The following is a 13,119-nucleotide window of genomic DNA, read 5'->3' on the forward strand; positions in this document are numbered from 1 at the left end:
GGAAATTTGGGCCAGAAAAAACACAGAAAATTTGGGGAAAATATGGGGAAAAACAACCGGGAAATTTGGGGGGAAAACCCGGGAAATTTGGGGGAAAAAACCCAGAAAAAAACCAGAAAATTTGGGGAAAAATATGGAAAATTTGGGGAGGAAATAGGGAAAATTTGGGGAGAAAAATACGGGAAATTTGGGGGGAAAATACGGGAAATTTGGGGGGGAAATAGGGAAAATTTGGGCCAGAAAATCTGGGGAAAATATGGAAAATTTGGGGGGAAAAAACCGGGAAATTTGAGGAAAATATGGGAAATATGGGGGAAAAATACAGGAAATATGGGGGAAAAATAGGGAAAATTGGGGGGAAAAAACCAGGAAATTTGGGGGAAATTATGGGAAATTTGGGGGAAAAAACCCAGAAAAAACCAGAAAATTTGGGGAAAAATATGGAAAATTTGGGGGGAAAAACCCAGGAAATTTGGGGAAAAATACGGGAAATTTGGGGGGAAAAACCCGGGAAATTTGGGGGGAAAATACGGGAAATTTGGGGGGGAAATAGGGAAAATTGGGGGGAAAAAAACGGGAAATTTGGGGGAGAAATAGGGGAAATTTGGGGGAAAAAACCCAGAAAAAAACCGGAAAATTTGGGGGGAAAATACGGGAAATTTGGGGGGGAAATAGGGAAAATTTGGGGGGAAAATACAGGAAATCTGGGGGGAAAAAACCGGGAAATTTGGGGGGAAAATACGGGAAATTTGGGGAAAATATGGAAAATTTGGGCCAGAAAATTTGGGGAAAAATACGGGAAATTTGGGCCAAAAAATTTGGGGGAAAAACCCGGGAAATTTGGGGAAAATATGGAAAATTTTGAGGGGAAAAACCTGGGAAATTTGGGGAAAAATACGGGAAATATGGGGGGAAAATATGGAAAATTTGGGGGGAAAAACCTGGGAAAATGGGGGGAAAAAACTGGGAAATTTGGGGGAAATTATGGGAAATTTGGGGGAAAAAACCCAGAAAAAAACCAGAAAATTTGGGGAAAAATACGGGAAATTTGGGGGGAAAAATACGGGAAATTTGGGGGGAAAAATACGGGAAATTTGGGGGGAAAATAGGGAAAATTTGGGCCAGAAAATCTGGGGAAAATATGGAAAATTTGGGGGGAAAAACTGGGAAATTTGGGGGAAAATATGGGAAATTTGGGGAAAAAACACAGAAAATTTGGGGAAAATACGGGAAATTTTGGGGAAAATATGGGGGAAAAACCCGGAAAATTTGGGCCAGAAAAAACCCAGAAAATTTGGGGAAAATATGGAAAATTTGGGGGAAAAAAACCCACGGGAAATTTGTGGGAAAAACCCAGGAAATTTGGGGGGAAAATGGGAAATTTGGGGATTGGGGGGGGATTTTTTGGGATTTTGGGGAGAATTTTGAGGCCTTTTTTGGGGCTTTTGGGGGGGATTCTTTGGGATTTTGGGGCCATTTTTGGGTGGATTTTTTTTTATTTTTGGGGCCATTTTTTGGGGATTTTTGGGGGGATTTTTGGGCCATTTTTGGGGGATTTTTGGGGGATTTTTTTAGGATTTTTGGGGCCATTTTGGGGGATTTTTGGGGTGATTTTTTGGGATTTTTGTGGTGATTTTTGGGGGATTTTTGGAGGATTTTTGGGCCATTTTTGGGGATTATTTTTTGGCCATTTTTGGGGCCATTTTTGGGGGGATTTTTGGGGGATTTTTGGGTGATTTTGGGCCAATTTTGGGGTGATTCTTCGGGATTTTGGGGCCATTTTTGGGGCCATTTTTGGGGTGATTTTTGGGGGGATTTTTGGGGGATTTTTTGGGCCATTTTGGGGGGATTTTTTGGGGATTTTTGGGGCCATTTTTGGGGGTTTTGGGGGGATTTTTTTTTATTTTTTGGGCCATTTTTTGGGGGATTTTTTGGGATTTTTTTAGGATTTTTGGGGGATTTTTTTAGGATTTTTTTAGGATTTTTGGGGGGATTTTTTTAGGATTTTTGGGGGATTTTTTTAGGATTTTTTTGGGATTTTTAGGGGGATTTTGGGCCATTTTTTGGGGGATTTTTTTTAGGATTTTTGGGGGGATTTAGGGGGGGATTTTTTGGGATTTTTTTAGGATTTTTTTTAGGATTTTTGGGGGGATTTTGGGTCTCACCTGAGCCCATGAGGATGTCGGGGTTGCCCAGGGTCAGCGCCGCTGTGAAATCTCCCCCCCTGTACTCCCCGTCCACCTGCCAGTTCACAAACTTGGACTGCTGGGTCTGGCCACAAATCCGGGCATTTTGGGAAAAAAGAAATAAAAATAAAATCAAATTTGAGGAAAAAAAATCCCAGTTTGGAAAAAAAACCCAAAAAATCCCAATTTTGGGGAAAAAAATGGGGATTTTTGGGGGGAAAAATGGGGATTTTTGGGGGGAAAATGTTGATTTTTGGGGAGAAAATATTCATGGTTTTTCAAAGAAAAAAATAAATTAATTTTTGGGAATAAAATTAAAATTTTCAGGGGAAAATTTCCCCAAAAATTCCCCTTGGAGGGGATCCTGGAACTCAGCCCCGAAAATTCCCAGAATCCTCAAAACCACCCCAAAAATATTCAAAGTCCCAAAAGCCCCCAAAATCACCCCCAGAACCCCAAAATTCTGCAAAAATCCACAAAAATTCTCTTAAAAATTCCCTGAAAAAATTCTCAAATTCCAAAAAAAATCACAAAAAAAATCACCAAGAAATCACAAAAAAATTAAGAAAAAACCCAAAAAATGCCCTAAAATCACCCAAAAATTCCCCAAAAATTCTCAAAAATTCCCTAAAAAAATTCCCTGACAAAATTCCCAAATTCCCAAAAAAAAATCACCAAAAAACCCACAAAAAACCCCCGGAAAATCACGAAAAAATCACCAAAAATCACAAAAAAAACCCCCAAAAAATCCCAAAAAAACCCCAAAAAAAATCCCAAAAATTCCCAAAAATTCCCATATTCCCAAATTTCCAAATTTCCGTACCTGGAAAGCGACCTTGGATCGGATCCTGGTGCTGACCTGGTGAACTCTCAGAATCCCCCAAAATTCCGCAAAAATCCCCAAAAATTCTCTTAAAAATTCCCTAAAAAAATTCCTGGAAAAAATTCCTGGAAAAAATTCCCAAATTCCAAAAAAAATCCCCAAAAAAAATCACAAAAAAATCCCAGAAAATCACCAAAAAATCACCAAAAAATCACCAAAAAAACCCAAAAAAATCCCAAAAAAACCCCAAAAAATCCCCAAAAATTCTGCAAAAATTCCCAAAAATTCCCAAAATTCCCAAATTTCCCAAATTTCCATACCTGGAAAGCGACCTTGGATCGGATCCTGGTGCTGACCTGGTGAACTCTCAGAATCCCCCAAAACCTCCCCCAAAAATTCCACAAAAATCCCCAAAAATTCCCTTAAAATTCTGCAAAAATTCCAAAAAATTCCCTTAAAAATTCATGGAAAAAATTCCAAATTCCCAAAAAAAAATCACCAAAAAATCACCAAAAAAATCACAAAAAATTTTAAAAAACACCAAAAAATCGCCTAAAATCGCCCAAAAATCACCCGAAAATTCCCCGAAAATTCCCAAAAAATCCCAAAAAATTCCCCAAAAATTCCCAAATTCCAAAATTCCGGGAATTCCGTACCTGGAAGGCGACCTTGGATCGGATCCTGTTGCTGACCTGGTGAACTCTCAGAATCCCCCCAAAACCCCCCAAAATTCTGCAAAAATCCCCAAAAATTCCCTTAAAATTCTGCAAAAATCCCAAAAAAATTCCCGGAAAATTCCCGGAAAAAATTCCCGGAAAAAATTCCAAATCCCCCCCAAGAAATCACCAAAAAATCACCAAAAAAATCACAAAAAATTTAAAAAAAACACCAAAAAACCACCAAAAAATCGCCTAAAATCGCCCAAAAATCACCCGAAAATTCCCCAAAAATTCCCAAAAAATCCCAAAAAATTCCCAAATTTCCCGGAATTCCCAGAATTCCCAAATTTCCATACCTGGAAGGCGACCTTGGATCGGATCCTGGTGCTGACCTGGTGAACTCTCAGAATGCCCCAAAATCTCCCCAAAATTCCGCAAAAATCCCCAATAAAAAACCCTTAAAAATTCCCTAAAAAATTCTTGGGAAAAATTCCCAAATTCCCCCAAAAAAATCCCCAAAAAATCACCAAAAAAACCTCGGAAAATCATGAAAAAATCACCAAAAAATCACCAAAAAATCACCAAAAAATCACCAAAAAATCCCAAAAAAATCCCCAAAAATTCTGCAAAAATTCCCGAAAATTCCCAAAATTCCCAAATTTCCCAGAATTCCCAAATTTCCGTACCTGGAAGGCGACCTTGGATCGGATCCTGGTGCTGACCTGGTGAACTCTCAGAATGCCCCAAAATCTCCCCAAAATTCCACAAAAATCCCCAAAAATTCCCTTAAAATTCTGCAAAAATCCCCAAAAAATTCCCGGAAAAATTCCCTTAAAAATTCCCGGAAAAAATTCCCAAATCCCCCCCAAGAAATCACCAAAAAATCACCAAAAAAATCACAAAAAATTTAAAAAAAACACCAAAAAATCGCCTAAAATCGCCCAAAAATCACCCGAAAATTCCCCAAAAATTCCCAAAAAATTCCCCAAAATTCCCAAATTTCCCAAAATTCCGGGAATTCCGTACCTGGAAGGCGACCTTGGATCGGATCCTGGAGCTGACCTGGTGAACCACCTGCGCGTTGAGGCTGCCGCTGTTGTCCATGTCCCCAACCAGCACCGGGAACGCCTGCACGGGGAAAAATTGGGAATTTTGGGGAAAATTTGGGAATTTTTGGGGAAATTTGGGAATTTTTGGGAATTTTTGGGATTTCGGGAGGTTTTGGTTGTCAGGGTTGGTGCAGGTCCCGAATTTCTCCAGTTCCGAAATCCTAAAATTCCATTTTGTGAGATCCTCAAATTCCCAAAATTCCCAAAATCTCAAATTTCCCCAATTCCCAAATCTGAATTTCCTCCAATTCCCAAAATTCCCAAATCTGAAATTCCTTCAAGGCCGAATTTCCAAATCCCAAAAATTCCCAAATTTCCAAATTCCCAAATCCCAAAATCCCAACTTTTCCAAACTTCCAAATTTCCAAAATCCCAAACCTCCAAATTCCAAAATTTCCCTGTTGCCCAAAATCCCTAAAATTCCCAAATCCCAATTTCCCAAAATCCCAAATTTCCCAAAATTTCCCAGTTCCCCAAATCCCTAAAATTCCCAAATTTCCTCAATTCCAAAAATTCCCCCAAAATTCACCACATTTCAAATTTCCCCCAAATCTGAAATTCCCAAATCCCAAATTTCCCAAATTTCCAAAATCCCAAATTTCTCAAAATCCCTAAAATTCCCCATTTCTGCCCCAAATTTTGGGTGAATTTTCCCCCGTTTTTGGGTGAATTTTCCCCAATTTCTGACCCCGTTTTTGGGTGAATTTTCCCCAATTTTTGCCCCCAATTTTGGGTGAATTTTCCCCAAATTTTGCCCCCAATTTTGGGTGAATTTTCCCCAATTTCTGACCCCAATTTTGGGTGAATTTTCCCCAATTTTTGCCTCCGTTTTTGGGTGAATTTTTCCCAATTTCTGACCCCAATTTTGGGTGAGTTTTTCCCAATTTTGGGTGAATTTTCCCCAATTTTTGACCCCAATTTTGGGTGAATTTTCCCCAATTTCTGCCCCCAATTTTGGGTGAATTTTCCCCAATTTTTGCCCCCAATTTTGGGTGAATTTTCCCCAATTTTTGCCCCTAATTTTGGGTGAATTTTCCCCAATTTTTGACCCCAATTTTGGGTGAATTTTCCCCAATTTCTGACCCCAATTTTTGGGTGAATTTTCCCCAATTTCTGACCCCAATTTTGGGTGAATTTTCCCCAATTTCTGACCCCAATTTTGGGTGAATTTTCCCCAATTTTTGCCCCCAATTTTGGGTGAATTTTCCCCAATTTTGGGTGAATTTTCCCCAATTTTTGCCCCCAATTTTGGGTGAATTTCCCCCAATTTTTGCCCCCAATTTTGGGTGAATTTTCCCCAATTTTGGGTGAATTTTCCCCAATTTCTGACCCCAATTTTGGATGAATTTTCCCCAATTTTTGACCCCGATTTTGGGTGAATTTTCCCCAATTTTGGGTGAATTTTCCCCAATTTCTGACCCCAATTTTGGATGAATTTTCCCCAATTTTTGACCCCGATTTTGGGTGAATTTTCCCCAATTTTGGGTGAATTTTCCCCAATTTTTGACCCCAATTTTGGGTGAATTTTCCCCAATTTTGGACCCAATTTTGGGTGAATTTTCCCCGTTTTTGGGCGAATTTTCCCCAATTTTTGACCCCAATTTTGGGTGAATTTTTCCCAATTTTGGGTGAATTTTCCCCGTTTTTGGGCGAATTTTCCCCAATTTTTGACCCCAATTTTTGGTGAATTTTCCCCAATTTTTGCCCCCAATTTTGGGTGATTTTTCCCATTTTTGGGTGAATTTTCCCCAATTTCTGACCCCAATTTTGGGTGAATTTTCCCCAATTTCTGACCCCATTTTTGGGTGAATTTTCCCCAATTTCTGACCCCAATTTTTGCCGAATTTTCCCCAATTTTTGCCCCAATTTTTGGGTGAATTTTCCCCAATTTTTGACTCCAATTTTGGGTGAATTTTCCCCAATTTTTTACCCCAATTTTGGGTGAATTTTCCCCAATTTCTGCCCCCAAATTTTTGGTGAATTTTTCCCAATTTTTGCCCCCAATTTTGGGTGATTTTTTCCCATTTTTGGGTGAATTTTCCCCAATTTTTGACCCCAATTTTGGGTGAATTTTCCCCAGTTTCTGCCCCCAATTTTGGGTGAATTTTCCCCAATTTTTGCCCCCAATTTTGGGTGAATTTTCCCCAATTTCTGCCCCCAATTTTGGGTGAATTTTCCCCAATTTTTGGTGAATTTTCCCCAATTTCTGACCCCTATTTTGGGTGAATTTTCCCCAATTTTTGCCCCAATTTTGTGTGATTTTTTCCCATTTTTGGGTGAATTTCCCCCAATTTTGGGTGAATTTTCCCCAATTTTTGCCCCAATTTTGGGTGAATTTTCCCTGTTTTTTACCCCAATTTTGGGTGAATTTTCCCCAATTTTTGACGCCAATTTTGGCTGAATTTTCCCCATTTTTGGGTGAATTTTCCCCAATTTTTGACCCAATTTTGGGTGAATTTTCCCCAATTTTTGCCCCCAATTTTGGGTGAATTTTCCCCAATTTTGGGTGAATTTTCCCCAATTTCTGACCCCAATTTTGGGTGAATTTTCCCCAATTTCTGACCCCATTTTTGGGTGAATTTTCCCCAATTTCTGACCCCAATTTTTGCCGAATTTTCCCCAATTTTTGCCCCAATTTTTGGGTGAATTTTCCCCAATTTTTGACTCCAATTTTGGGTGAATTTTCCCCAATTTTTTACCCCAATTTTGGGTGAATTTTCCCCAATTTTGGGTGAATTTTCCCCAATTTCTGCCCCCAAATTTTTGGTGAATTTTTCCCAATTTTTGCCCCCAATTTTGGGTGATTTTTTCCCATTTTTGGGTGAATTTTCCCCAATTTTTGACCCCAATTTTGGGTGAATTTTCCCCAATTTTGGGTGAATTTTCCCCAATTTCTGACCCCTGTTTTGGGTGAATTTTCCCCAATTTTTGACCCAAATTTTGGGTGAATTTTCCCCAATTTTTGGTGAATTTTCCCCAATTTCTGCCCCCAATTTTGGGTGAATTTTCCCCAATTTTTGCCCCCAACTTTGTGTGATTTTTTCCCATTTTTGGGTGAATTTCCCCCATTTCTCACCTCAGTGGGGCTCAGGTGTTTGGTGCCCACGTAGGTGGCCCCAAAGTGATAATTGGACTCTCCCAGGGTGCTCAGGGCCACCGTGTGGTTCACCTGGAAAAGGGAAAAAAAAGGGTCAGGAAATGCCCAAAATTCCAAGAAATTCCCTAAAATTCCCACTGGGAATTAAAAAAAAAAAAAATTCCTAAAAAATTCTCCGAAGAAATGAAAAAAAACCACCAAAAAATCGCCCAAAAAAAGCCCCAAAAATTCAAAATAATCCCCCAAAAAATTGTTTAAAAATTCAAAATAATCCTAAAAAAAAAGACTAAAAAAAATCCATAAAAATTCCCCCAAAAATCCATAAAAATTCCTAAAAAAATCCATAAAAACCCCCCAAAAAAATCTCCCCAAAAATCCATAAAAATTCCCCCAAAAAATCCCTAAAAAATCCATAAAAATTCCCCAAAAAAATCCCTAAAAAATCCATAAAAATTCCCCAAAAATCCATTAAAATTCCTCAAAAAATCCATAAAATCCCCCCAAAAATTCCATTAAAATCCCCCAAAAAATCCCTAAAAAAATCCATAAAAATCCCCCCCAAAAATCTTTAAAAATTCCAAAAAAAATCCATTAAAATCCACCCAAAAAATCCATAAAAATTCCTAAAAGAATCCATTAAAATTCCCCAAAAAATCCCTAAAGAATGCCCCCAAAATTCATTTAAATTCCACAAAAATTCCATAAAAAATCCTAAAAAAACCCATAGAAATCCCCCCAAAAATATCCATTAAAATTCCCCAAAAAAATCCATAAAAATTCAAAAAAAAATCCCTAAAAAATCCCTAAAAATTCCATAAAAATCCCTAAAAAATCCCTAAAAATTCCATAAAAATCCCTAAAAATCCATAAAAATCCCCCCCAAAATATCCATTAAAATTCCTAAAAAAATCCCTAAAACTTAAAAAAAAAATCCCTAAAAATTCCCAAAAAATACCAAAAAAATCCCTAAAAAATCCCAAAAAACCCCCCCAAAAATCCACTTAAATTCCACAAAAAAACCCTGAAAAAATAAAAATAATCCTCAAAAAATCCCCCAAAAATTTGGAAAAAATCCATAAAAATCCCTTAAAAATTGGAAATATTTTTAATTTTAAAAAATTGCCCAAAATTGCCCAAATTTGCCCCAAATTCTCACCTGGAAGTGGTTGCTGAGCCCTTTGTTCACCGTCAGCTTCACCCCCTCCATCTGCACCGGGAACAGCTCTGGGAAATGGGAAAAATGGGGAAAAAAATGGGAATTTGAGGGAAAAAAAATGGGGAAAAAATTGGGAATTTGGGGAAAAAAATGGGGAAAAAATTGGGGAAAAAATTGGGAATTTAGGGGGAAAATTTGGGGAAAAAATTGGGAATTTAAGGAGAAAAATTGGGAATTTGAGGGAAAAAAATGGGAATTTAGGGGAAAAATGGGAATTTGGGGAAAATTGGGAATGTGGGGGAAAAATGGGGAAAAAATTGGGAATTTAGGGGAAAAAATTGGGAAAAAATTGGGAATTTGGGGAAAATTTGGGGAAAAATGGGAATTTAGGGGAAAAATTTGGGAATTTGGGAAAATAATGGGAATTTGGGAAAATAATGGGAATTTGGGGAAAAAATTGGGAATTTGGGGAAAAAAATGGGAATTTGGGTAAAATTGGGAATGTGGGGGAAAAATGGGGAGAAAATTGGGAATTTAGGGAAAAAAATCGGATTTTAGGGGAAAATTTGGAGAAAAATTGGGAATTTGGGGGAAAACATTTGGGAATTTAGGGGGAAAAATTTGGGCATTTAAGGAGAAAAAATTGGGAAAAAATGGGAATTTGGGGGAAAAAATTGGGGAAAAAATTGGGAATTTGGGGGAAAAATTGGGAATTTAGGGAAAAAATTTGGGAATTTAGGGGGAAAAATTTGGGAATTTAAGGAGAAAAAATTGGGAAAAAAAGTGGGAATTTGGGGCAAAAAATTGGGAATTTGGGGGGAAAAATTAGGGGAAAAATTGGGAATTTGGGGGAAAAAATCGGAATTTAGGGGAAAATTTGGAGAAAAATTGGGAATTTGGGGAAAAAATTGGGAATTTGGGGGAAAATTTTGGGGAAAATTTAGGAGGAAAACAGAAAATTTGGAGGGGAAAATTGGGAATTTTGGGGGATTTTGAGAGGAAAATATTTGGGGTTTTTATGGGGGGGAATTTTGGGTGATTTTGGGGAATTTTGGGTTCATTTTTGGGCAGATTTTGGGTTCATTTTTGGGGTGATTTTGAGGGATCTTGGGTTCATTTTTGGGTTCATTTTTGGGCCGATTTTTGGGCGGATTTTGGGTTCATTTTTGGGCGGATTTTTGGGCCGGTTTTGGGGAATTTTGGGTTCATTTTTGGGTTCATTTTTGGGGGGATTTTGGGTTCATTTTTGAGCCGATTTTGGGGAATTTTTGGTTCATTTTTGGGGTGATTTTGTGGAATTTTGTGTTCATTTTTGGGGTGATTTTTGGGCGGTTTTGGGGATTTTGGGTTCATTTTTGGGCGGATTTTTGGGTGGATTTTTGGGAATTTTGGGTTCATTTTTGGGGTGATTCTTGGGCCAATTTTGGGGAATTTTGGGTTCATTTTTGGGCCGAGTTTGGGGAATTTTGGGTCCATTTTTGGGCGGATTTTGGGGAATTTTGGGTTGATTTTTGGGGTGATTTTTGGGCCAATTTTGGGGATTTTGGGTTCATTTTTGGGGTGATATTTGGGCCGATTTTGGGGAATTTTGGGTTCATTTTTGGGGTGATTTTTGGGCGGATTTTGGGGATTTTGGGTTCATTTTTGGGCGGATTTTTGGGAATTTTGGGTTCATTTTTGGGGTGATTTTTGGGCGGATTTTTGGGCCGATTTTGGGGAATTTGGGGTTCATTTTTGGGGTGATTTTTGGGCCGATTTTTGGGCCGATTTTTGGGGATTTTGGGTTCATTTTTGGGCCGATTTTGGGGAATTTTGGGTTCATTTTTGGGCGGATTTTTGGGGATTTTGGGTTCATTTTTGGGCGGATTTTTGGGCCGATTTTGGGGATTTTGGGTTCATTTTTGGGTTCATTTTTGGGCCGATTTTGGGGAATTTTGGGTTCATTTTTGGGGTGATTTTTGGGCGGATTTTAGGGAATTTTGTGTTCATTCTTGGGCCGATTTTGGGGGATTTTGGGTCCATTTTTGGGTGGATTTTTAGGGGATCTTGGGTTCATTTTTGGGGTGATTTTTGGGCGGATTTTTGGGCCGATTTTTGGGGATTTTGGGTTCATTTTTGGGGTGATTTTTGGGCCGGTTTTGGGGAATTTTGGGTTCATTTTTGGGCAGATTTTTGGGCGGATTTTTGGGGTGATTTTGAGGAATTTTGGGTTCATTTTTGGGTTCATTTTTGGGCCGATTTTGGGGATTTTGGGTTCATTTTTGGGGTGATTTTTGGGCCGGCTTTGGGGATTTTGGGTTCATTTTTGGGCGGATTTTTGGGAATTTTGGGTTCATTTTTGGGCGGATTTTTGGGCCGATTTTGGGGAATTTTGGGTTCATTTTTGGGGTGATTTTTGGGGTGATTTTTGGGCCGATTTTTGGGGATTTTGGGTTCATTTTTGGGGTGATTTTTGGGCCGGTTTTGGGGATTTTGGGTTCATTTTTGGGGTGATTTTTGGGCCGGCTTTGGGGATTTTGGGTTCATTTTTGGGCGGATTTTTGGGAATTTTGGGTTCATTTTTGGGCGGATTTTTGGGCCGGTTTTGGGGAATTTTGGGTTCATTTTTGGGCGGATTTTGGGGGATTTTGGGTTCATTTTTGGGCCGATTTTTGGGCCGATTTTGGGTCAATTTTGGGTTGATTTTTGGGCGGATTTCGCTCCATTTCCTCTCTCACCTTTGCATCGCCTGTGACACTCCTCGAAGGCGCCGGGGTTGGGGAGGGGCTCCCCCCCCTCGGGGGCCCGTGGGGGGAGGGGCGGCCCTGCCCCCCCCAAGCCGCTGACGGGGGGAGGGGCCCCGAAGCCGGGGGGGGGCACGGGCAGCAGGGGGGGAGGGGCAGCGGGGGGGGGGAGGGGGGGAGCCGGCGGCCCAAACGTTGCCCATGCTGAAAAAATGAAAAAAAAAAATTTAAATTTTGGTCAAATTTCAACTCAAATCCCCCGATTTCACCCCAAACCAGCCCCAAGGCAGATTCCCGCCAAACCGCCGCCGTTTCCCGCCAAATCTCCGCGCCGAACCCGCTCCCCCAAGGAGGGCGCGACGCCCCCTCCACGACTCCGCTGGGGGTGACCCCAAAATCGCCCAAATTCGCCCCAAAATCGCCGCCTCCCCTCCCCCCCCACGCCGAACTCACGCGGTGGCGGCCGGAGAGCGCTCAGCTCTAAGCCACGCCCACCCCCCGCTCCCATTGGTCGGCGCTTCCCAGCGGCGCGCGTCTATTGGTCAACGCCTTCCTAATCCCGCCGCCGCTCGCTTCTCATTGGTCGCCGCCTCACGGTTGAGTTCCCGTCCCGCCTTCCCGGGGTCAGGGGCGGCGTGGGCCACGCCTCTTTAGTGACGTTACGCTCTGTGATTGGTGAATCTGCGGGTTGGCCCCGCCCATCCGGCGCTGCTATTGGTTGAGGCGGCGCGGCGCGCGCGCGACCATAGAGGCGCCAAGGGCGAGCGGGGCGGAGCGGCCATCTTGGGGGAGCCGCCATCTTGGGGCGGGCGCTGCTGGAGGACCGTCGCCATGGCGACGGAGAAAGGGCGGGCAGGACGCTGCTGTCGCCGCTGTCGCGATAGAAGTGACGTCATTTCCAGTCGTCGTGACGGTTTGCGGCTTTTGGGGGCGTTTAGTTTTGGATTTGTGACGTCACGGTGCGGAGTGAAGTCACGCGGGTGACGCCGTGTCCGTGAGATGACGTCATCGTACTGGAAGATTTTTTTTTTTCCTTAATTTTGGGGGAATTTTTCCTGGATTTTTGGAGGAATTTTGGGAATCTTTTTGGGATTTCTTCATTTTTGAGTTCTGGGGAATTTTTGTGGAGGTTTTGGGGATTTTTTTTAGGATTCTTGGGGGCTTTTTAGGGAGATTTTTTGAGGGAACTTTGGGAGGAGTTTTTTGGGATTTTGGAGGATTTTTTGGCCATTTTTAGGGGATTTTAGGTGATTTTTTTGGGAATTTTGAGGATTTTTTGGGAGATTCTTGGAATGATTTTGTGGGGATTTTTGAACGATTTTTTTCAGAATCTTTTGGCAATTTTTTGAGGATTTTTTGGTGATTT

The 13,119-nt window shown here is 40.8% G+C and overlaps 1 protein-coding gene across 1 annotated transcript; it reads right to left on the reverse strand.

Annotated features, from left to right (window-relative positions):
• Nucleotides 1-2,106: 2,106 nt before the first annotated feature.
• LOC139587031 (mitochondrial import receptor subunit TOM40 homolog) lies at nucleotides 2,107-12,341 on the reverse strand (the record flags this gene model as incomplete). Its single annotated transcript, XM_071420857.1, has 7 exons — nucleotides 12,207-12,341; nucleotides 11,748-11,957; nucleotides 9,031-9,098; nucleotides 7,854-7,946; nucleotides 4,731-4,796; nucleotides 3,010-3,045; nucleotides 2,107-2,271 (listed from the first exon to the last, which is right to left on the reverse strand). Coding segments are annotated over exons 1-7 (693 nt in total), but the record flags the coding sequence as incomplete, so codon positions are not given.
• Nucleotides 12,342-13,119: the final 778 nt, after the last annotated feature.

The sequence above is a fragment of the Agelaius tricolor genome, unplaced genomic scaffold, assembly GCF_023055355.1.
Source record: "Agelaius tricolor isolate 1412-34295 unplaced genomic scaffold, bAgeTri1.0.p SCAF_168, whole genome shotgun sequence".
NCBI classification, from domain to species: Eukaryota; Metazoa; Chordata; class Aves; order Passeriformes; family Icteridae; genus Agelaius; species Agelaius tricolor.